The sequence below is a fragment of the Hypomesus nipponensis genome, chromosome 22, assembly GCF_054491055.1.
Source record: "Hypomesus nipponensis isolate SF chromosome 22, ASM5449105v1, whole genome shotgun sequence".
Lineage (NCBI taxonomy): Eukaryota > Metazoa > Chordata > Actinopteri > Osmeriformes > Osmeridae > Hypomesus > Hypomesus nipponensis.
Window position 1 is genome coordinate 12,194,042 of NC_140382.1, and position 22,480 is coordinate 12,216,521.

Here is a 22,480-nt window from a genome sequence, read left to right on the forward strand (position 1 = left end):
CATCCATCTTCACTCAGTGCCATAACGTGTGGTATATGTGTAATGTTCTTTCATTTCATGTGTTCTCTATTTCATGTAAATAACTGAAAACTAATTTGTAAATATATCTGAATAAATGTTTGGTGCTTTGTACAAAACGTCTTATGACAGAGTTATTCCAAATTGGCACAAAATCGATTACTGACTTCATTATTCACTGATCGCATATTAGGCTATAGGTTCATTTGCAATGTTCAGAACAAACTGTAATCCTAATGGTGGGGGAAACATAACTTTATACTGTATATACATGGAAAAAGAAATTCGCCAATTTGTCTGTGATAAGTTTTTGTTAGCCTGAAGGGTTTGCTTTAATGCAATATTACAAGCTCACATTAGTACGGTGAAAGAGCAGACACCTTATGGATGGATGGTGTTACATTCTCAGCACTTTCCATGGTAGGCTACTGTAGGCTCCCTGTTGCAAAAGGTTGCTGTTCCGGTGATTTGTCTGATGTTAATATCGAGCCATGATTTACTTTTAGTGTACAGACCTAGAGTGCATAAGATTCTCATGGCATGGCATAAGTTAAATTATATTGTATCCCTTTATTTTTGGTATGACGTGACTGAATGCTAAGATACAGGTTAAAGATTAACAGTAAGTTATCGGTTAGGCTACTTTATAACCTTTTTGAAGATCCAAATTGGGCTGGGGTAAAGGACAAATGTGGTTAGGACTGAGCGGTGTGTGAGACTTCAGAGCGAAGAGATTCATTTAGTTGTAACACTAACCTGGCAGGCTCATATCCACGAGACAAGAGCCATCGGTCCTCACTCTGTCCTGTAGCTACCCGAAACATCACACAGTTTCCATAGCCAAACAAACGGTATTTTTTGCGGTAGGATGAGCAACATGGGGAAAAGACGGAACGCTGGATGTGACTTGAAAGGTTTTCTGAAAAACAATTGGCTGCTCATTGCTACAGTTGTGTCAGTGGTGTCAGGTGAGTAGTTTTTACTGTGTAAATGATTATAAGTAAAGACAAATTGAATGATTCAAAGAAAAACGAACGAAAAAGCAAACGAATGCTTTTTTTCAAGCTAATGTGTTATAGTAGCCTACGGCGTGTTGCAAGGAGGAAGATGATGTCATACACTTCACAGAATTGTCACGACAACTCTGTTTTTGCCAAGTCTATATGTTGGAGCCTCTAAGTAGCTCCAAACGTATGGACCTGCCACAAACACGTGCAGTAGTTAGGGACCCAATTTGAGGGCCTTGTTTAATGGAGTAGACAGAGTTATGGGAAATTCACATAGGTGGGATAGGGAGTGACACCACATCCCATTTTTGACCATTGTCGTGATTATCTCCAGTTTACAGGTGTGTTTATTATTCAATAAAACATCAATGATTCACCCACACATTTTAACAAGCTCACAGTTTAAAGTGGTATTCTTTGTTGTTGTCTCTGTGTGGCTCAAGGCATTGCACTGGGAGTAGTGGTCAGGGAGTATGCCCACCTCTCCCAACTCCACAAGTTCTACTTTGGTTTTCCTGGGGAGATCTTAATGAGGATGCTCAAGTTGATCATCCTCCCCCTCATCATATCCAGCATGATCACAGGTGACCACCTCCACCTCTCTCCCCATCTCCCTCCCTCTCAACCTCCACCTCTCTCCCCATCTCCCTCCCTCTCAACCTCTTCCTCTCTCCCTCTGCCTCTCCTCGAGCCTCTCTCCCTCCTCTCCAATTCTCACTCCACGCAACGTGTTCACATGTGTCAGGATTTATACTGTAAATACTGGGTAATATATAAGACGTGTTAGGTGTGGAGATGAAAACGAGTAAGTCATTTGTTGCCAAATATCTTTCAACCCAACACAGCCTTTCCTAGTGTTCATTTTGTGTTTGGGGAAGGGTTTGTGACTGGGAAGGCAGCATGCTTGGACTGATGTATGAAGCTGTGTTGGTTGTCTGGGCTTGTAAAGGGGTAGCTGCCCTCGACTCTGAAGTGTCGGGGAAGATCGGCCTGCGCGCTGTCATCTACTACTTTTCCACCACCATCATTGCTGTCGTCCTGGGTGAGTCACACCATACCTGTCTCAAAACTGAGACTGCGCTGTCTGTCTTTCTGTCAGTGTCTACTTAACTGTTTCTGTGTGACTCCCTCCCAGGCATCGTTCTGGTGATAACCATCCAACCGGGAGTCTCTCACAGCACAGAGGAGATTGACCGCACGGGGTCCACCCCTGATGTCTCCACCGCAGACGCCATGTTGGACCTGATCAGGTGACAAAGCAGCCTTGTCCATTCCCATCAGACACCGTTTTGATACCGATATCTCATTTGATACCGTGAAGTTTTTAACACATTCCGATGTTGTTTTATGCTGATAGGAATATGTTTCCAGAGAACTTAGTACAAGCCTGCTTTCAACAGGTGAGGACAAAGTTCATTTATAGGGTTTTGGGGAAATTACCATAAAAAACTGCTCCATCTTCCAGCTATCTCAATCGTCTCTGTTAATTACTTGCATTGGGCTTCTTCTCCATGCCTCCATGCCTGGTCCAGCTTCTTTGAGAGAGATATAAATATTTGCTTTCATACATCTGTGTTTTGTTGTTATTTTACACTTGGCAGTACAAGACACAACGTAAAGAGATCAAGGCCCCAGGGAACGCCACAGAATATCAAAATGTCACATCATTAACACGGTTCACCACTGTTTTGCCAACTATCAATTCTAAGGTGAGAGGTAGTTTAGGATCTGTAGAATTGTGTGTGTTTTCCACTACTATTACTTAAACAAATAACAGTAATCCTGACACTCTTAATATTAAGGTATCTTTTCATTGTAAAATGTTTTTAAATCAGATTTTACTGCATAATTTGACATAAATATTTAACGGTTTCATTTAAAAACGAATGCTAAAAGGTAAACTAATATCATCACTGGTAAAAAAAAAAAAACTTTAAACGCAAAGATTTTTTTTCTAGAATGTAACAAAGGATTACACTGTGGTTGGTTCGTACTCTGACGGCATCAACATTTTGGGCATCATCATCTTCTGTCTGGTGTTTGGTCTGGTCATTGGTCAAATGGGAGAGAAGGGGCGAATCTTAATCGAGTTCTTCAACGCCTTAAATGAAGCCACAATGAAAATAGTCCATATCATGATGTGGTGAGTGATGTGAGATTGGATGTACTTTGAACCTATTAATTTCAAAATGTCCTGTTCTTACAAACTTTAAGAATGATTGATAATTAATTTTGTGTTATTCTACAGTTACATGCCAATCGGAATACTGTTTCTCATTGCTGCCAAGATCATTGAAGTGGAGGACTGGGAAATCTTTCGAAAGTTGGGACTTTATATGGTGACAGTTTTAAGTGGGTAAGAAGTGCCACTGTCAGCAAAAAAGACCCAATGTTAGGGTTAGTGAGTGAAGAGGGAAAATGAGTGCTCATAGCACCAGAAATCTTTTGTTTGATTGAGCTTACCAACCCTTGACCTCTAAGTTCACACCTCGCTGGCTTGTTGATTGTATTCCTAAGGCTTCCTCATGAAAGCCGTTGAAGTTTGACAGTCTTGTTCAGTAAGCAGTTTTCCAGGACATACATTTGACCAGTAAAGTTTGATTCTGAAAGGATTTTCTGATGGAAACCACTGTTAAAACTGAACCATTTTATAATTCAATCAAAGAATTTAACATTCACTTTTTTCTCATTAGGTTGGCTATTCACGGGACTATTGTCCTTCCTCTCCTGTACTTTGCGTTTGTGAGGAAAAACCCCTTCAGGTTCATCTGGGGGATGACCCAGGCTCTCCTCACTGCTCTCATGATCTCATCCAGGTGAAACACTCCAGCAGCCATCTTGGCAAAATCATTGTTTTGTCAAACTGTATAAACAAACAATATACCTTATGGGCTGATTTTTTGCCCCACAGTATCTATGAGGAAGATTGCTTTGTTCTTTTCTATTTTTTACAAACATAACCAAACAAATACATTGTTTTTATTCCTTAATCGGAGTTAACATTTCCTGTGGTGAGATTTGATTAAAACACCCGTCCACAGCCTTAGTGATTCTCTAAATGCACACTGCATTTGGGAAACGAGCTGATAAAATTAACTGCTCAATGAAAAGATATTTTACAAGTCAACCCTCTTTCCCATCTTTCCACTTTAAGCAATAAATGATCCTAGTAAACTCACTGACATTTCAACAATTACAGGTAATAAGGACATAAAAAGCTGCTATCAGTGTGATTGATGTATTATTCAGGACTTACAAATACTGTGTACCGGCCTATTGATCCGTCTATCCACCTGTCTGCCTACATATGGTTTCCTTGTCGACTGTATATCCATATCTATGCATCTACCCTGCCTGCCAGCCTGCCAGCCTGCCTGCCTGCCTGCCTGCTTGCCTACCTGCCTACCTACCTACCTACCTACCTACCTACCTGCCTGCCTACCTACCTACCTACCTACCTACCTACCTACCTACCTACCTACCTACCTGCCTGCCTATCCCCCTAGCTCTGCCACTCTGCCTATCACGTTCCGCTGTGTGGAGGAGAACAACCACGTGGACAAGAGGATCACGCGGTTCGTTCTGCCTGTGGGAGCCACCATCAACATGGACGGCACGGCTCTTTACGAGGCAGTGGCGGCCATCTTCATCGCTCAGCTCAACAACTACCCCTTAGACGTGGGTCAGATAGTCACCATCAGGTGTGAAGAAACATCTCTCCAGATGACGAAGATTATGATGAGGCCTCATCTTGATTGTATTGTATTATATATGAAGTGTTCCTCTATATTTCTCTAGTGTCACAGCCACACTAGCAAGTATAGGAGCTGCCGGAGTCCCCAACGCCGGCTTAGTTACCATGGTTATCGTCCTGACTGCAGTGGGTCTACCTGCTGATGATGTCACACTCATTATTGCTGTGGATTGGCTCCTGTGAGTGTTCCTTTGAGTGAAAGCATCAGATTCTAACCAGATGCTAGGGGGAGAATTGTTTTTAAAGCATAGATACTGTACTGTATATGTGTGCTTGACACATTTCCTTCAGGACAATAAAAGTAGTTCTTACCTTAGATATACCAAATGGATTGCTGTACTTACAAATTGGAATACTTATAAACAAGAGCTACATGTTATGTAGCTTTCTCATTGACTCAAACCATTATTAGACTTGATGTACTTTACGCCAAACTTACTAACAAGGTATTACAGTAAAATATTTGTAAATGAAAACTTGTTGATGTATGTGTATGAGATAAGGTTATCATACTCTTATCACTCGTATTGGCGTATGAAAAAGGTGATTGATTGGTATAAATCTTTACCATAGGGACCGCTTCCGTACAATGATCAACGTGCTTGGAGATGCGTTCGGCGCTGGAATCATCCAGAAACTCTCGAAGAGGGAACTGGAGAAGATGGACCAGGGTTCATCGGATACGGAGCTGTTTAACCCTTTCCCTCCTGAAATAGCCATGATCCTGGAAGAAGACAACGAAAACAACGCCTACGTCAATGGGGTGTTTGTAGTGGAGAAGAGCGATGTCATATCCTTCACACAGACCTCACAGCTGTAGACAAAGAGGAGGTGAGAACAGCCTTAGGAGAACAGAGAGGAGGTGATGTGTTCCGGGGTCAAACCGATACTGGAGCAGCACTTGCACTGCTCACACCTGAGCCAAGCTCTGCGTTTTGTTGCTGTCAGTTTTAATTATAATGTTTGTTATCAAGCCAGTTATTATTTTGTATGCAGATATGGATGTTTTGTATCCACATTGCACTTTCCTTTTAATCAATAGTTGTGAGAATTCAACAGTGCCTTTAAAAGCCACTATGTAGTTGCAGAGTGAACACTGTGTGATGTAAACATAATATTTAAAGGTAAAGGAAATCAGCTTTAAAATAAATATATTTGTATGCAATAGTGTAGCATGACAAGTGCATGTGTAAGGTTCTAAGAACAATCAAATAACTGATACAGTTTTGTCTCACAACTGTATGCTTACGATTTAAAATGTTGACGTCCTTTAGTTTCAACAAAGGGTCCGGCCCCTTCTAGGAACACGAATGTGGTAGTCAGCACAGGCCCAATATCTTATCACGGCATAATCTGACTTGAAACACAGATGAATACAAATGGTCCATGCATGTCCTTGATATGTGTACAGATTACATTATCAGCAAGTTGTGCTTGATCAAGCATTGCATGGGTTTGATGACCGTTTTGTGTTTTACCAATTAAAATTAAAACAAGCTATATCATCTCTTACGACACGTATTTTGTATGCACATTTGAAACACTGACCTTGATGATTTTTACATGTTTCCAATTGAAGTAAATGCAAGTAAAGCATTGCAGGAGGCTACAAAGTGAAATCCCATTTCCACAAGCTCAGGGAAAGTGTGGAGTGATATTGCATTTTATGTTGGAAAAGGACATTGCCACTAGGCAGTAAAAGATGCCTGTGTTAGCACTGTCACTATTTATGAAGATGTATACTCTCAGCACCTCCGACTCCAGCTCTTTTTCTGTTTTTTAATGACCGGGATCAAATTAGAGCAGTGCAGCGCTACAAAACCATTACAGTCTCGATCCGCCCTCTGCACTGACATTAGAGCGATGCGGTTGGACAGTGTACTATGTGACCTAACTGCCGTGGTAAAGTAGGTTTCGTTAGTCGCAGCTATAGGCGGTGCCTAAATCGGCTATGCATGTTTGAAACATACATAAAGCTTAACTAGCTTAACTACACTGTGTCATTTCACTGACAAAATCGACACGTTGGTCAAACATTCCTTACATTTTCCTAAAAATAGGCTACTTTAGTTAGGCATCCAGTCTGTTTCAGGACAAGGGCTCATAAAAGATTGCCTACATTCAATGTGCCCTAAGGACTGGTAGGCTGTACAGTATGATGAACTTATTAGCCTATGATATGGACCAGCAGGCTACTTAATTGTTACTCAAAATGTTAACGTTCACCGCAGAGAGAGAGAGAGAGAGAGAGAGAGAGAGAGAGAGAGAGAGAGAGAGAGAGAGAGAGAGAGAGAGAGAGAGAGAGAGAGAGAGAGAGAGAGAGAGAGAGAGAGAGCGCTCTGTAAAGGATTCTCACGTAAGAAGTGTTCAAGTAAAGTTCAAAGTGTTGGAGAGTTACCTTGTTCACCTGGCATAGCAACCGAGTAATCCATTATTTCATCACGTTTCCATGGTGTCAATTCTAAAGTATAATAATCCATTCACACAGCGGAGATACGGGACATTCTTGTGAATTCGATAAGGTAGGCTGATTTATAAAATTAATCACCATGACAGTTATGATTAAGACGACTAATTATGAATTGCTATTACGCAGCCAGTAGGCTGTATTGTTTTGTTCTGTTTTTTTTTTTTGTAGCAGTCGGTCCAATGTCACGTACGCAGAGATGAATAATTGACTATTAGTCTAACTTAAAGGCGAAGGCTGTTACTCGATGTGTCTACAGCTCTACTGTACAGGAATATTTTACGCCTTTTTGTCCTCAGGTTTTTTTTTTTTACTCGGGGAAACTTATTATTTATTAATTGAGAGATAAGTGAGAGTAACAACAAACAACAAATGCAAATGTTGCTGACTTCCTTGTTAGTAACATGACAAGCACCAGACTATGCTGCCCATATCCCTCCCCCCAAAACCCACCAAGGAGTGCACCCCGATGGCCAAACACCTCGCCCATCACCATCAGCTGTGAGCTGTCCACCGTCTCCCTTAAGGTAGCGGAGGGCAGCCCGCTCAACCAAAAGGTCCGAGAAACACTGATCCCTGTAAGGAGTAGTGCCCGTTTTGGGGCCCCCAGTAATAATCCCTTCTTCTGTCGGAACAACCCTCACTCACAACGGGTGCACCACATTAAAGGTAAGTGCTGGATAGAAATGATAAAGTTTGAAATACAAGCAAGCATGCTGTATATATAAGCACACACACACTTCCAAGAAATTATGTATGCACCAGTGGAATCTTACTTAATGTCCACATAAACTGAAGACCGTTTTTATCTCCAAATCCCCCCCTCCCCTACCCACAGGTATCGATGAGAGACCTATCTGTGCAGTGAATTATGTCATCTACGGCCAGATGCCCCCCCAGTACTGCTTGGGCAGGGTCATGACTCCCGAGAAGTCTCTGGTGCTGCAGTGCAAGATCCCCATCCCATCCATCGGAACCAACACCACATACCTGCCCACTGGCATTATGACTGGCCTGCAGTTCTTTCCACTCAAAATGACTGATTCGCCCTCCCTGAGGTTACGTGAGTACAGATACTCTAGGTCAATACTGTCCTTTTTCTTCTTTTTTTACAGGGGATGGATCAATGTTATTTGTTGACCGTCACAGTTCCAGTCCATATTGATTCTCAGATAGGTTATTTGTGAGGAAGTGCTGGTCTTACAGTTTACGCTGGTTCAAATCCAGCTGTATACTGAACAGTTTTTTTCCCTTCAGTATGTAGCCTACGTGCTGCATATTGTTTCATGAAGATTAAATACCCTCATATCACATTCATAACATCCTGTTGACATCTCTTCAAGTAACTTGACATGGTAGGCTGCATTTGCAGCACATGAGTAATGTCAGTATTTTACTCAAGTTCAGTGTACCTAAACATCTCATGTTTTAAGACCCGAACAGTTCTAAGACAATACAGATGTGAAGGAACGGTAAGGGACACATAGTGAGAGTGAACCCTAGAACCTTCAGAAGAACTATTTGACCCCCTTTTGTATTGCAACACATGTAACCAGATCTGACTGTGGAGGTTTGGTTATATGGTTCATTGTATTCATCTACCCCCACTGACCTCTCCACAAAGTATACGTCATAATTCAAGCAATATGTATACAATTTTCAAACTGCCGTGTTAGGGTTAGCATATTTACCCTGCATTTAATTTAATCTTGTTACTTGTTGCGATAGAAAAACAAACAAAGGTATTGTATCTAAAACTTGCGCATGCATGTCAGCCTGAAACCAGAACCTTCATGTCTGACTGTGATTCTCTCGTCTGTCTGAAGTGACAGAAGCGTGGTGTGTGGAGTTACAGGAACTCACAGAGAAGATTGGCCTCCTTGGACCCACTGGTAAAGGTGACTAGGAGTTAAGACTGTTGTCGTTTTAAATGTTTGCACAAAAGGTTTGAGTCCCCACCCTTAGGTTATGGGCAACTTTGACCTAAAAACTTTGACCCTCCCCCCCAGGCTCCACCGTGCCCTCCTCCCCCCGGCCCAGCTCTGGGGCATGTCTGGCTGGGTTTAGAGACAGGGAGAGAACCCTGAAAATGCAACTGATGGTCGGAACTAGTTGTTAATTATGTTATCTTCTTAAGTAACGTACTGTACAAACCAATTGATGTAGGAGAAGTTCGGGTGAAGGAACGGCTGGCTTTGTATTCATTCACTGTTATGGGATTGACCCTGATCCTTAATAGACCTCTGTACTTGTACAAACATCTTGCGTCAAGGCACAGTGACTCCTCCTTCCATCTTCCAGGTCATAGACATGCTGAGTCAGATCCTCCAGATGGAGTCCATAGGGGAGATCCAGCAGTGGATGCTGACTGCTGGTCACCGAGGTGGGCCTCGTCTACTCTTATGGGTCCTTGCGTCTCACCTCGTAGCACAGCGAGGGAAAGAGCTAAGATTAGATTAGATCATAATGTGCTGTTCTCTCTCACACACACCCACGTACCCTGACTATAATGACATATGGCAATACAGAGATGTAGTGATGTATCTTAACGTTATTCTACTGAACAGAAAAGGACCTGGTCCTTCTTCTTCTGCGTGCATCCCTGGCTAAAGAGTCTGTCTCTGCCTGCAAGATCCCTGATATAGAAGAGTTGACCATGATTCAGGTAGAGAACCAGTGCCTGGACTCCAGACGGGCATCCATCAGGGAGGAGGATGCCACTAGGTATGCCAACACTGCCACCTGCTGGACACTTCAGTGCACTGCATAGACTAATCTGGCAACCGCTCTTCCGGGTCATGATCAGGATGGGGCATGCTATGAACACTGTAGATTGGAATATAAATAAATATTGCAGCCATGGAATACATACAAAGACACGATACAATGATACTCTCCAAATTATTTAACAACATCTCTTCTACATAGTGTTTGTGTTGTGTGATTTTTAGTACTCACTGACTTTCTGACACACGTGTTTTGTTTCTTCAACAGAGATCAGTCCTCAAAGATGATGTCAGACTCCAGTAGGTAGTCCCTAAACAATAGGGTTGAACCCACAGGAAGTTACTGTAGCTGACAGGAGGATATGACATAATCATTCAGTAATTAAACAAACACATCTGCACCTATGTTTTCATTTGATGTTAAATGTACCAGTGTACGAGTATGAAAAAGGGATTCTGACATTTTTCACAAAAAAAACACGTGACTCTACGCAGGTAAAATGCAGTATGCTGAGTCAGAGGGATCCAAGCCCAGGACTTCCAGGGAGAGGCGGAGCACTGGAGCACCCAGGAGGTCCTTCAGAGCGCTGGGCAACCCCAGCGTGTGCCACCTCAACCAGAAGGTTGTCCTACGCTACACCAAGAGGTCCCTCTTACCCCAAACCACCTCTAAAGGGTTCCAGGGCGTGGCCTGACTACACTCAGTTCTGGCTCGATAGAGCCCTCTAATAAAGCGCCCTCTGAACTGTCCTCTGGATGTAGTTGTTGTTGTTGTTTGACTTATGTTTTCGTTTGTCTCATTTAAAAGCTTCTTGAATTCTGACACTGACTCAGTGTCACTGAATACTGTAGTTTGAGTGACACTAATCAAATTTTCTCTAGGATTTGTCAGTGATTAATAGGTTGATGTAATCAAGACTACAATAAAGGTCATAATCAGTCAAACTTACGTCTCAGTAAATGTTTAATGCTCATTTGATCGATCCTGATACGTTCATCTGTATTACCGAACACGAATTTGGGTTGGATTGATCAACTGTCAGTAGAATAATTGGTTATGGGAATATGGTAGGACGTTTAAACACAAATTCAGTTCACCCTGGCTGAACTTGTGACTTTGAACTGGAAGGGAAATGCCAATCTGATTTCAGACCATTGCTACCGTGGCAATCCTTTCCAGTGCCCTTAAACGTGACGTATGCGTTTCTTTCAGCCGACGGTGAGTTACAATGTTGCACTGTTTATTAGCGAGATGTAAAATTAGGTGAAAGGTTTCAATTCTATTTTCTTTAATCTCAGAGTGAAGAGTAGTCCCAGAACTACATTTACGTCATCACGTTTCTTAAACGAGTTGCAAGAATGTGTCATACATTTTGGTCCAACCGGGGATGTAAAGAAAACTTTTTTACATCAGAAGTCGCAACTATTTGTCTCAATACGTTTTTATTGTGATGCTTTTAGGCTATGTTTGGCAATGCTAAAAGAGAAATGAGAAGGAAGAAAAAAGGGCCATTTACATTTACGCGCTCTTGATCAATCATGATCAATCGATTGATCATCGGGTAGTTGGAGGCACACATGCCCGTGTAAAATGGCATCATCTGACGACACTATGCCTCGCGCATCAGATTTGAAGTGATGGTCACATCTCTGTTTTGCGTAGTTAATGATTGGCTGGTTATCTCGTACTTAGTACTTGAGCGTGGAGTTTGGAGTCTGCCCTCCTGATAGATAAAACATAATTAGAGTAGCTTCGACTTGCCTAGCCTTTCTTTTTGCCCGCCGGGTGACTGTTCAGTCACAAACGTTTACCTTCTTCTAAACATCTGGTAACAATAAGAGCACGAGATGTTTACGCTGCTTGTGGCCTTGCTGAGCGTAACGTCCTTTCTCTCTGAATCTACCGAAGGTGAGTGGGTTTACCGGCGCATCATCATTAGATGTAGATTAGAGTTAGACTATTCCATAGTTGTACCAACTAAGAGCAAGTGAGAAGCCAGCTTCAGTGGCCTTGCATCGGCCTACACAATAGAAAATCACGTACAATGACTGAATATGACTACATTTATGGAAAGGTAAACTTTCTCAAATGATGAAAAGTGGATCTTAGAAAAGTGGTTTTATTCTAACAACCTGTGTGGTGCTGGTTCCTTCCCCTATTGGAAGACCACTATTTACTCAGTGACTCCAGTCATTTACAGGCCTGTGTCTAGATACAAATGTAATGTGTTACTCAACATCGAAAATCTAAATGATTGCCTCAACTATTTGCTCTGGCTGATGATGAAAACGTAGAGAGAATATGTTTAGGTAAGCTCAGACCATACACTTCAGTAAGTGAAAGGTGATGCAATCAGAGAGTGACACGTCAGTCTTAAAACCTCATGTCATCCCTAATAGAATGTTGCGTTCTATTAGTGTCCAGGAGTTGTTTTTATCTTGTCTTGCCACATACCCTGTTGAGCGTGTAAGACTGCATACGTCCAGTGCCATCTTGATCCTGGTCATGAGGTCAAGTTACAAGAGCACTGCTAAGGCTTATTGTTCATTACATTGAATGACATAATTGGCAGCAATTTAAACCACCTCCGTGAGCAATTCATCACAAAAATGTAGATGCTCACGGTGTGTCTGGTTAAAGCATACCTTCTAAGTAAATATCACCGCCTGTTTTTGAATACTCAGTACACAAACCGAATAGAATGGCGTTAAAATAGTATCGACATCAAACTTTTTGTCTTTAACAGTTTTGTAACAAATCACACTCATCTATAGGATAACAGTAACCACAAAACTACTCACTTAACCGGTGTGTATATATCCTAGGGAATGTAGGAGTATGTCTGGGGAATCTAACCAGCCTGTCTTCCTTTAATGTCATGCTGCTTCCTGTGTGTTGTTTCAGGTGCGGGAGCAGCACCCAGATTGAACAATGACCGGCTGTACAAATTCAGCTACTCCACTGAGGTGATACTAGACAGATCCAGGGCCTTGCGAAAGGGTGGTGCTGGCTTCAGGATCTCCAGCGATGTGGATGTCAACTTAGTGTGGAGGCAGGCCGGTGACTCGGAAGACCAGCTCATTCAACTGGAGGTTTGTTGTCATCGATGACACCCTTGATGATAAAGCTCAATTACAACCTCGTAGATGAGATGAGATCAATAGGATAATTAAATGAACCCATGTGTGCAGTGCAGCAAGAGTGCATGTCTAGATTTAGTCATGGGCTACTGGAAATATTTGATAGTCCCCCCCACACTAATTTTGTATTGACAAACCCTTTATACAATGTTCCTGTCAGTTTGACGTGGTCATCTGTTTTTTCCTGCGCAGATCTCCAATGTGCGGGTTGAGAATGTGGCCCCCCGCTCGGCAAAGGATAACATCTTCCAGGGCTCCACGACAGAGGGGCTCATGGGGAACAGCAAGCTCGCCTGTCTGCAGAGGCCGTTTCTGGTGCACCTGAGAAATGGAAAGGTAGGTCCTGAGTTTCCATCAGGATGAATACAATAAATTGAATTGGAGAGAGACCTATGAATGTTGCATCCTTTCTCCAGACACGTTACTGTATGTGTGTTTTCAACAATTCATAAAGCAAGAACAATGATTCAAGAATCAGGGTGATCTTTGGAAAATTGACATAAAAATCTTTGCATCCCATCAACCATTGTACGTAAGACCTGATAATACTGAAAGGTTTAATATTATGTGATGATAAAGATTAGGCTGTTAAAAAAACATTATCAGCATGTATAACTTTGCCTTTGAACATCTCACACCACTGATCTGCAATGAGTCACCGCAGTATCATCATGGTCTTCAGTGTTTCATTGACTACTATCCTTATTGATGTCATAGTATTAAATGGACCTGTAACTGACCATGTATGTGGTGACGTTGGCAGGGGATAAACTGGAAAGTTTGTGAATATGGGCAAAGGTCAGAGGGCTGCGTGGGCTGAAGTGTGCCAGGGTTTTCCTTGAGATCAGGTACAGGGGGAGGAGGGGAAAGGGAGAAAGAAGAACATAGAAATGCTTGAAAGGAACTTTGTAATGGGCCTCCAGAATGTGATTGTATCTCGTTTAGAAACAGTTTTATTAGATGCCAAAGATAACACTAGATTAGATTAAAATGAAGGATCTGTCATTCGGATTTACTTCAGCAGCTAGAATGTTTGGTGACAGACATGTCAGTTTTTAAGTGTCATTTATTGTCTGTGACCTTTACACTTTTGTAGTGTACTCTTGCATCGTGTAAGTTCATCTCCCACAATCACTCCCTGATGTTTAATAGCTCGCCCTGTCTTTGTGTGAAAACATGAGTAGATAAAATGACACTCTGGACACATGAGGTCAAAGCAGGTGACATGCACATTTACATTTCATAACATTTGTTAATTTAGCAGATGCTTCTTCCCAAAGCGTCATACCAATAGAGCGGCCTGCATTTTACCAGACACCTTGCGATACATGCACGTCTTGACTGAATGAATGTTACTTGACGTTTATTACCTTAGTTTGTAATTTGGTGCTACTTGTATCTCATCTCAACTTCAAAGTAGAATGGTCCTGATTGCAGAAGGACCTTCACTTTATAAAATAAAGTTTGAATCTAGTATTTGTAGGCATTGTAGGTATTGCATGGACATCAGGTAAAATGTCCTGTCTGAGCTGGTCTTTTCCTTGTTGTGTAGGCATTTCACGTGACCTGTTCTGATTGGCTCCTTGTACAGGTGAAGGCTTTCTATTCTTATAGAGCGGAGCCTGCGACCGTCAAAAACCTGAAGAGGGGTGTGGCCAGCCTGCTGCAGTTGCAGCTGACTACTGGAAAGACAGTTGAGGTAAACTATTTGATGCTTACATATCTATTTAAATGTACTGTCTTCATTTTTCTAAATCTACCGCAAGGGCGGTTTGATGTGTCTGATGGACTTATGTCTTTGCCATGGGAACAGAATGATGTATCAGGAAGGTGCACAGTGGAGTACAAGGCTGCCCAGGGTCAAGTGACACGCACCAAGATCCTGAACACCTGCAAGACGGCAGAAACTGGCTTCACCACGATCAGCAAGGTTAGCCAACCAAATGGTTACAAAATGTTCGTCATCTGGACAGACGACATGTTGTTTGTCATTTAGAAATGGGATACTGATTTGACTCCAGCTCTTCTTAAAATGCAAAAATGTACGCAATTTATGTTCTCCCCCCTCACTTCTCGCTTCTTCCTTCCGTCCTGTGTTCCTTTACCAGGTGTTGGGTGTGAGCAGGAAGTCAAGCTCAGTAACGGTGTTCACCTTGGAGGACGGCTTCATCAAGTCTGCTGTATCTGAGGAGACCCACTTCCTGGTAACCAATGCTCGGCGCTCCACAGGTGCCAAAGTTGTGTCCAGGTGGGTGGATGTCGAACCTAACTGAGCTCCAGCGTAGGCGATCGAAAATACTCAATTTTATAGGTTCATAAATCCATGTTATGAATTAGACACACTGAATAGATCATACTGATAATTATCACATTTGTTTTCCTCAGACAAACCTTGACACTGGTCGGAATTGAGGCTGGCCCCCTGGAGGTCGCAGGGAAAGATGTTACTGCAGTCATCAAGTCCCGGGACGAGAAACTGGTGGCTGTGGGTGTGATGGCGGGCAAGGTCAAGTCCCAGTGCAAGGGCTGTCCATCGGTGAGGGGTTACACAGAGCACACACTGTTTCTGTTTGGAAACTATATTTATTTCCATCGATGTACCCTGTAATGCTAACTTTCCTGTCCTTCCCTACCCCCCTTCTCTCCTCTCCTCCTCTCTCCTCCTAGCTGTGGGAGCACTGGCAGGCTGATAAGAAGCAGCTGGAGCCGGCCAGCCTGTCCAAGTCCTCGGCTCCCAGGAGCTTCCTGGCTCTGATCCAGAGCATCAGGAAAGCCTCCAAGGATGAGATCCTCCAAGTGCTGCAGAGCGCCAGCAAGTCATTGCTGTAAGCAGAACCTCTTTCCGCAAGCTCACTAACCTCACCCTCTCGTTCCACTCTCTCAAAGTATCCTCTTGGCACTGTCCCTTTTTGGCAGTTGGCTGAAGCCATAAACAGTCACTGAATGGCCGAATGCTTACACAGCGTGGGATTGCTTTGAAATGTACATTTGCAATTAGTGAATACATTGTCACTGAGAAGAATCTAAACAAAGCAGTCATCTTTCAGTCATCCTCTACCCCTTTCCTAATTCTCGAATCCCCCCCCCCTTTTGTTCTCTCCCCCCCCCCCTCATGTCTGCAGGCCTCAGGTGGTGGACGCCGTCACCTCCTCCCAGACTCCCGCCTCGCTGGATGCCATGCTGACCTTCCTCAACTTCACAGACCCCAAGGGCCTGGTCCTGCAGGAGAGGTTCCTGTACGCCTGTGGCTTTGCCTCGCACCCCAATGAGAGGATGCTCCAAGCCCTTGTGGTGAGTCACTTCCTCCTACGGTTGGGTTTCTTAGCGTTTACCGGCACACAAAGCTGTTGCCAGGCTTTCCTCCATTGCCCTTTTGACAAGCTAGAGTGCTGATCAGACCATTGTAGGTAACCCAAACCATGAACATGGTGTCTATCTTTACTTAAAAAGGGGATCAATCTCTGCTTTTACACGTCATTGTTCTTATGATTGTTTTGGTAGAACAGTTTTAGCAAGAGCCTTCATCGTCAGACCTGTTTTTCCTTAGTTTTTTTATTAATGTGTGGGTATTATTCTAAATGGCAAGGTTTGTTGCTTTCCCAGGACATTTCCAAGAAAAAGATTGGCAGTAATGACATCAGAGAGTCAATGGTGATCATCATGGGGGCCTTGGTGTTCAAGCTTTGCCAGAAAGGACAATGTGATTTACCGGTGAGCTCATTGAAAATGTTTCCTCTTCTGACATGGGTTGCCTGAACACAAATCTGTTCATTGATAAGTAATTTATAAATAGCACTCAATTAAGTTATTTAAATGTCATGCCCATCCATGAATCCATATAATGGGTTCTCCTCCTATGTCCTCCCAGACTGTGGTGGAGGTGAAGAAGATGATTCTGGAAGGCCCCGACAGTACGGACAAGGAGTCTGAGGTCCAGATGTACCTACTGGCCCTGAAGAACTCTCTGTTGCCCGAGGCCATCCCACTCTTCACCAGATACACAGAGTCAGAGGTGGGGGCCTATAGCACCATCGCCCTAACCACCCTCCAGCGATACGATGTCGCCCTCATCACCGACGAGGTAAGGGTCAGGCAGGGTTTGAGGAGTTCAGTCGGATGAATATTGAAATTCCCATTGCAGAATGTTAATGCAGTGCACATTTAATTAACTGCCAAGCATTTATCATTATTTTTATTTTTTATCTGTGATTTGAAAGGTTCTTCATAAATGTACAGATTCATCTAATAATGGATCCCTACCTATTCACATATGATTTGAGGAGTGAAATGAATATAACATCTCCAACATGTCCATGCAGGTCAAAAGGACGGTGAACAGAGTGTACCACCAGAACCGACGGGTGTATGAAAAGAATGTGAGGGTGGCTGCCGCTGATGTCATCCTGAGCAGCAACCCTTCCTACATGGAGGTCAAGAACATGCTTCTGTCCATCGGAAACCTGCCGCATGAGATGAACAAGTACATGTTGTCCAAGGTGCAGGACATCCTGCACTTTGACATGCCTGCCAGGTGGGTTTTGGATAGGATTACATGGACGGGACATGAGAGAGTTGGCTTAACAGTAAGCTGTGTGTAAATCATGTTTGGACAGAAAGTGTAATGCTAACACTGATGAATATCAAGCTAGAAAAAATGAAATAGATACCGGGGAATCTCCAAAGTAAGGGTCATTGATTTCCATTTCTTTTGTTTTCCAGCAAAATAGTTCGGCAAGTTATGAAGGACATGATTTCCCACAACTATGACCGCTTCTCTAAAGTTGGGTCCTCCTCTGCGTACTCAGGTTACATGGCGCGTAAGTGACATTCCCTCTCTCTGAGCCCCCCACCACCATCAGTCTCTGTACATTTATGTTGTTTGTCCAGTTGAGTGTAGTTTGTTTAAATCATGCAATGACTACAAATAAAACAAGGTAATAATAGGAAAAACTTCAGGCCCCGGAATGTGTTGATGCGTTTCCTGCATGCCAATATACTGACATATGGAATGGCGTGGTTGCCATTCTGTGTCGCAGCAAGCGATTAAACCACTTGCTGTCTTGCAGGTTCTGCTGATGTCACTTCCACCTATAGCTTGGACATCCTGTATTCTGGCTCAGGAGTAATGAGGAGGAGCATCATGAACATCTACGGTGCCACTAACGACGCGCTCCTCCATGGTCTTCAGGTGAGGCCTGCCGGCGCATCCTACCTCGGGAACCCTCCTTTGGTTTAATGCAAATCCTCACGAGTAGCGCGAGGGAGATTACAGTGACACTGACATATTCTCCTGCCTTGATGTTCCCCCAGGTGGCCATCGAGGCCCAAGGTTTGGAGACGCTGATCGCAGCCACGCCTGACGAGGGGGAGGAGGATCTGGAGTCCTTTGCCGGGATGTCCGCTCTGCTCTTTGATGTGCAGCTGCGGCCCGTCACCTTCTTCAAGGGCTACAGCGACCTGATGTCCAAGATGTTCTCCATGTCGGGAGAGCCCATAAACGTGGTGAAGGGCCTGATCTTGCTGTCGGACCACTCTGAGGTATGTATGCTCCGCCACTGTCTTAAACAAGCTGTATCAACTTGTGTACATCTTGACAGTTGTACTGAGTTGTGTAAGGGTTTAACTACAGAAGATTAATAACCCTTTTAAATGATCATTGGCCAGACTATTATCGCCATTGCAGATTGGGTTCAATGGGTTGTATGGTTGAATGCTTTTGTGCATTTCAGTCAAATTTGTGCATTACATGACTGAGTGATGGGAAGCTGACTCTCTCGAAACCCCCCCCCCCCTTTCTTGTTCTGCAGGTCATCCAGCTGCAGTCCGGTATGAAGGCCAGTGCTGAGTTCCAGGGAGGTTTGGCCATCGACATCTCAGGAGGCATGGAGATTAGCCTGTGGTACAGAGAGTCCAAGACCAGCGTCAACAACAGGTAAGTCAAGGAGACAGAATGGCTGTTCTGGTTTTAGGACTTCTAAGGACTGTGTAAGATACTTTCAGGGTGTCTCACTACAATACTGACAATATGATGTATATGAACCAAGACATAGGCAACAGGCTTTGTTGAGATTATTTAGTGGTACCCTTGGCCACTGATGTTAATGGAAACAGCAACAGTGAGGAAATTGTATTTGTTAAGACTTGGAACTTTATATGGTCTAAATTTGCTATTTGGCTCATGTCCCTGGTGGCACTGGATGAGGTCCAGAACGGTAAACAGGGACTATTCATGTCTGTCTAGCCAGTTGGGTATCTGTAGATTGACGACATCCTTTAATTCTGCCCTCTTGGGTGCCGTCTGTCTGTCGGTGTTGTCGAGGTAAAAACAGGAGCTGATTACATCCGTCATGCAGTATTGTGTATATCACAGTACCAGGTGATGAAAGGGTTTCGGAATTGAATGAATCTAGATTGGTCATCTCAAGTTCCAACAGGGTTACTTTGCCTGCCTGAATAAGTCCTTCTGAAACTAGAGGGCCCCATTCAGGCACTATAATAAGTGTTACTGTAAAATACTATACTTGAATATTTAAGTGCTGCTGTACAGTATGTGACATAATCATAACCGGAACCTTCATAGAATATTGAAACAATATTTTAGTTCTGATGGGTAACATTAAACGGTAAGGCTTGCCCTACATGCCAAAGTGGGTTGGAAAATGTGAATCTGATTCAGTTATCCTATTCCTAAAGTGATTTTTATTCACTTGGGCTGCTGTTTTAGTTTCATGGTGTTGCTGCCAACGTGGGTGAATGACAGAGGCAGTTGTATGGATCACTGCAGTTGTACCTCTCTCTTCTGATAATAGGCCAGCAGGCTATCTATAGAAACAGAACAAACCAGCCTGGCATGACATGCCCCTACAGATAAACATGCAGAGATGGCTGGTGGACATTCTGTTACAAAATACAGAGATAGAGACCTAGCTGAAATGTAAGGGTTGTGTTGTATGTGGAGAAATAAGTAGAACAGAAGAATAGAAATAGAAAAAAACTATTTTAGGAACTCTGAACGTTTGTCTCGCGAAAGATATTTACAAATCTCTGTCAAACACAAGCTATTTAGATGTTCAGTGAAACAAAATCATGAAAAGTCCCCAGAAAGCCCATGGTTCCACCATGGCCTTAAGTTAAACTGTGTCGAGGTGGCTGTTGAGGATATCGCAATAGTATTCGGAGATTTATGACAGGCCTTCCCAACACTCTGAATTATTACTATTTCCTCTGGAAAATGTTCCGATCTACAGGGGGGCTCTGGTGGTCACTGGGAATGTAACGGTGGACATGGACTTCGTTCGCACTGGAATGGAAGTCAGCTTTGAGACAGAGGCGTCGCTGGACTTCGTCACAACCGTTCAGTTCTCTGAGTATCCCTTCCTGGTGTGCATGCAAATGGACAAGGCAACCTTCCCTTTCAGGTAAGACCTGCATCAACAAGTTCTTGGCTCCATCAAGCTTGTGTCTATTTATCTTATCCAGAAGAACAGATCTGGTAGATGGAAACAAAACAACTTTGGAATGGAAGAAGTTCAGAATGAATCTATTATAGGATTGAGCTATAATTTATGAAACATTTTATAATAAAAACAATTGATTCCTTCCTTTTTTACAGCCAATCCTTCAGTAAATATGAGAGTCTTCCATCGGGGAAGAGTTTTGTGTCGCACAAGGCAAAGAAGCAGCTGGTGCCAGGTTCTGAATTCCCTCTCCACCAGGAGAACTCCAACATGTGCAAGAGAGTGTTTGAGTAATACTGCTAGATAATGTGAACATCTCAAATGGACAGAACCTCAGGGGGCAGGATATTGACTTTTGAGTCCTACTTGACCTCGATTTAGAAATATTTATTTGTAAAAAAACAAAAACAAAAGATTTAGGAACACCTATCACACCACAGGCAAAAGTAGTATAATAGCATTGCCAGAGTTGTGTGTTCAACCAACACATGCAATGTTTACATTTTTAGGAGTTTTGAAACCATTTTTAATAGCCTTATGCGATTTTTTTCTAGATTTAGTTGAATATCTTTCTCCCAAATGGTACATGTAAATATGGTATTATAGTTCCCATAAACAACACTGTCCATTTGTTTGTGGATTAAGGCATTCTTTTTGTTTTATTTGTGTCATTTATGCTGCGTCCAAAGCACAGACAACCAAACTAAGTATCTTAAATGGATTTTCTCAGCAGCAGCTAAGGTATTTGAGACACTACTGGAGGACCAAATCATGCTGCATTAATTCAATTGTATTTTTGAAGTTGAATTAATTGTTCTTAAATACTTAAAAAAACAATGTCAAAAGAATGTCTATCAATAGAAAAGTTAGTAGGGCTATTTACAGGTTTCTAATTTTCTCCTACTGAGATAATTGGGGCGCATACAGAAGACCTTTCCATGATCCCTAATAAATGTGAGTTAGAATAATTATCTCCAAGTGACAATATGCATGCCTGTAAGTATGAAGACTTGTCCGACAGCAACAAACTACCGTTTCCATAATGTGTTAGGTAGGTAATTGACCAAAATAAATGGTACACTGGAAACCTCTAATCCCCTATACCTCTTTGGCTTGTATGTCTATGCAGATGTTGGAATGTACATACCATGTGCATTTATGGTAATACAGCCATGTGTTTTTATAACATTTATGAATAAAGATATGGAAACTTATATGTAAGGTGTCTCAGATTACAACTGTGTGTGTGTGTGAGTGTTGTATGTAAGAGAGAGTGAACCTAAGAATTGGGTAAAGCCTTCAATTTGTTGACCCAGGTGACTCACTAAATCTCTTTGCCTCGTCTAGTGTCACAGTTATGACATCAGAGCCCCTCCCCACACTGTCATCCGGGCACAACAACTGGGCCTCGATGGAGATTCTTTAGGAATGGCAGAGAGCAGCTGGGAGCGGGCGGGTGTCTGCCTGTCTCGCCCTCGCCAAGGCAACCAAATCAACACTCTTATAAACTGTCAGGTTGAACTTAAGCCTTGTGCCCCGGGTAAAGTTTCAGCACAGCAGGAGATAGCTAACCTTGCACACTGCCAGGCAGATATTTAATGAGCGTGACTCTCAGGGTAAATCAATGTGTTTCTAGTAGGTTCTACTTCTCCTTTCTACATGGGTGCCCATGTCTCTTGCACTCGTCGGTCCTCTGTGTCCCTGTACAGATTTAAGTCCTCCCATTTACCCCTCCCCCCCATTTGGTCTGACTGTAAGTAAGAGTAAAATAAAGAAAAAACTCAAAGGGGGCGTAGATCGGCAAATAGTTAGTCATATTTAGACAGCATGCCTGTTCTGGAGCACTAGGGTAATGGGAAAGGAGAGGGGGGGGGAATCGAAGATAGAGCTGATAAGCTGACAGGGAAAGA

General features: G+C 42.9%; 3 protein-coding genes and 1 long non-coding RNA gene across 8 annotated transcripts; 3 read left to right on the forward strand and 1 right to left on the reverse strand.

The window, feature by feature from the left end:
* Nucleotides 1–591: 591 nt before the first annotated feature.
* Nucleotides 592–6,138, forward strand: LOC146236647 (excitatory amino acid transporter 3-like). Its single transcript, XM_084686582.1, has 12 exons — nucleotides 592–986; nucleotides 1,469–1,609; nucleotides 1,975–2,067; nucleotides 2,161–2,275; nucleotides 2,383–2,425; nucleotides 2,627–2,734; nucleotides 2,984–3,168; nucleotides 3,274–3,381; nucleotides 3,719–3,841; nucleotides 4,532–4,726; nucleotides 4,824–4,958; nucleotides 5,353–6,138. Exons 1-12 carry the CDS (start codon nucleotides 887–889, stop codon nucleotides 5,597–5,599), a joined length of 1,593 nt encoding a protein of 530 aa, XP_084542708.1. The 5' UTR covers nucleotides 592–886; the 3' UTR covers nucleotides 5,600–6,138.
* On the reverse strand, nucleotides 3,620–12,912 carry LOC146236648 (uncharacterized). Of its 2 annotated transcripts, none has more exons than XR_014740898.1 (4): nucleotides 12,775–12,912; nucleotides 10,205–10,283; nucleotides 5,348–5,503; nucleotides 3,620–3,888 (listed from the first exon to the last, which is right to left on the reverse strand). It is a non-coding gene; the product is annotated as an uncharacterized LOC146236648 (long non-coding RNA). The 2 variants fall into 2 exon arrangements; XR_014740899.1 differs by lacking the exon at nucleotides 3,620–3,888 and adding an exon at nucleotides 4,516–4,918.
* LOC146236649 (protein TBATA-like) lies at nucleotides 7,308–10,917 on the forward strand. Of its 4 annotated transcripts, XM_084686575.1 has the most exons (9): nucleotides 7,308–7,545; nucleotides 7,647–7,915; nucleotides 8,085–8,309; nucleotides 9,073–9,144; nucleotides 9,256–9,347; nucleotides 9,548–9,629; nucleotides 9,814–9,970; nucleotides 10,241–10,272; nucleotides 10,468–10,917. In XM_084686575.1, exons 2-9 carry the CDS (start codon nucleotides 7,651–7,653, stop codon nucleotides 10,665–10,667), a joined length of 1,125 nt encoding a protein of 374 aa, XP_084542701.1. In that variant the 5' UTR covers nucleotides 7,308–7,545; nucleotides 7,647–7,650; the 3' UTR covers nucleotides 10,668–10,917. The 4 variants fall into 4 exon arrangements, 3 of the variants coding, with proteins under 3 accessions (XP_084542701.1, XP_084542700.1, XP_084542702.1); XR_014740896.1 differs by having other exon boundaries at nucleotides 7,308–7,915; nucleotides 10,241–10,350; nucleotides 10,468–10,602; XM_084686574.1 differs by having other exon boundaries at nucleotides 7,308–7,915.
* Nucleotides 11,666–21,784, forward strand: mttp (microsomal triglyceride transfer protein). Its single transcript, XM_084686573.1, has 18 exons — nucleotides 11,666–11,881; nucleotides 12,878–13,065; nucleotides 13,306–13,449; nucleotides 14,705–14,812; nucleotides 14,927–15,043; nucleotides 15,222–15,361; nucleotides 15,499–15,649; nucleotides 15,781–15,938; nucleotides 16,236–16,404; nucleotides 16,717–16,824; nucleotides 16,982–17,194; nucleotides 17,433–17,644; nucleotides 17,833–17,930; nucleotides 18,180–18,301; nucleotides 18,424–18,651; nucleotides 18,921–19,045; nucleotides 20,361–20,531; nucleotides 20,726–21,784. The coding sequence occupies exons 1-18, from the start codon at nucleotides 11,821–11,823 to the stop codon at nucleotides 20,862–20,864; spliced, it is 2,652 nt and encodes an 883-aa protein (XP_084542699.1). The 5' UTR covers nucleotides 11,666–11,820; the 3' UTR covers nucleotides 20,865–21,784.
* The last annotated feature ends 696 nt before the right edge of the window (nucleotides 21,785–22,480 follow it).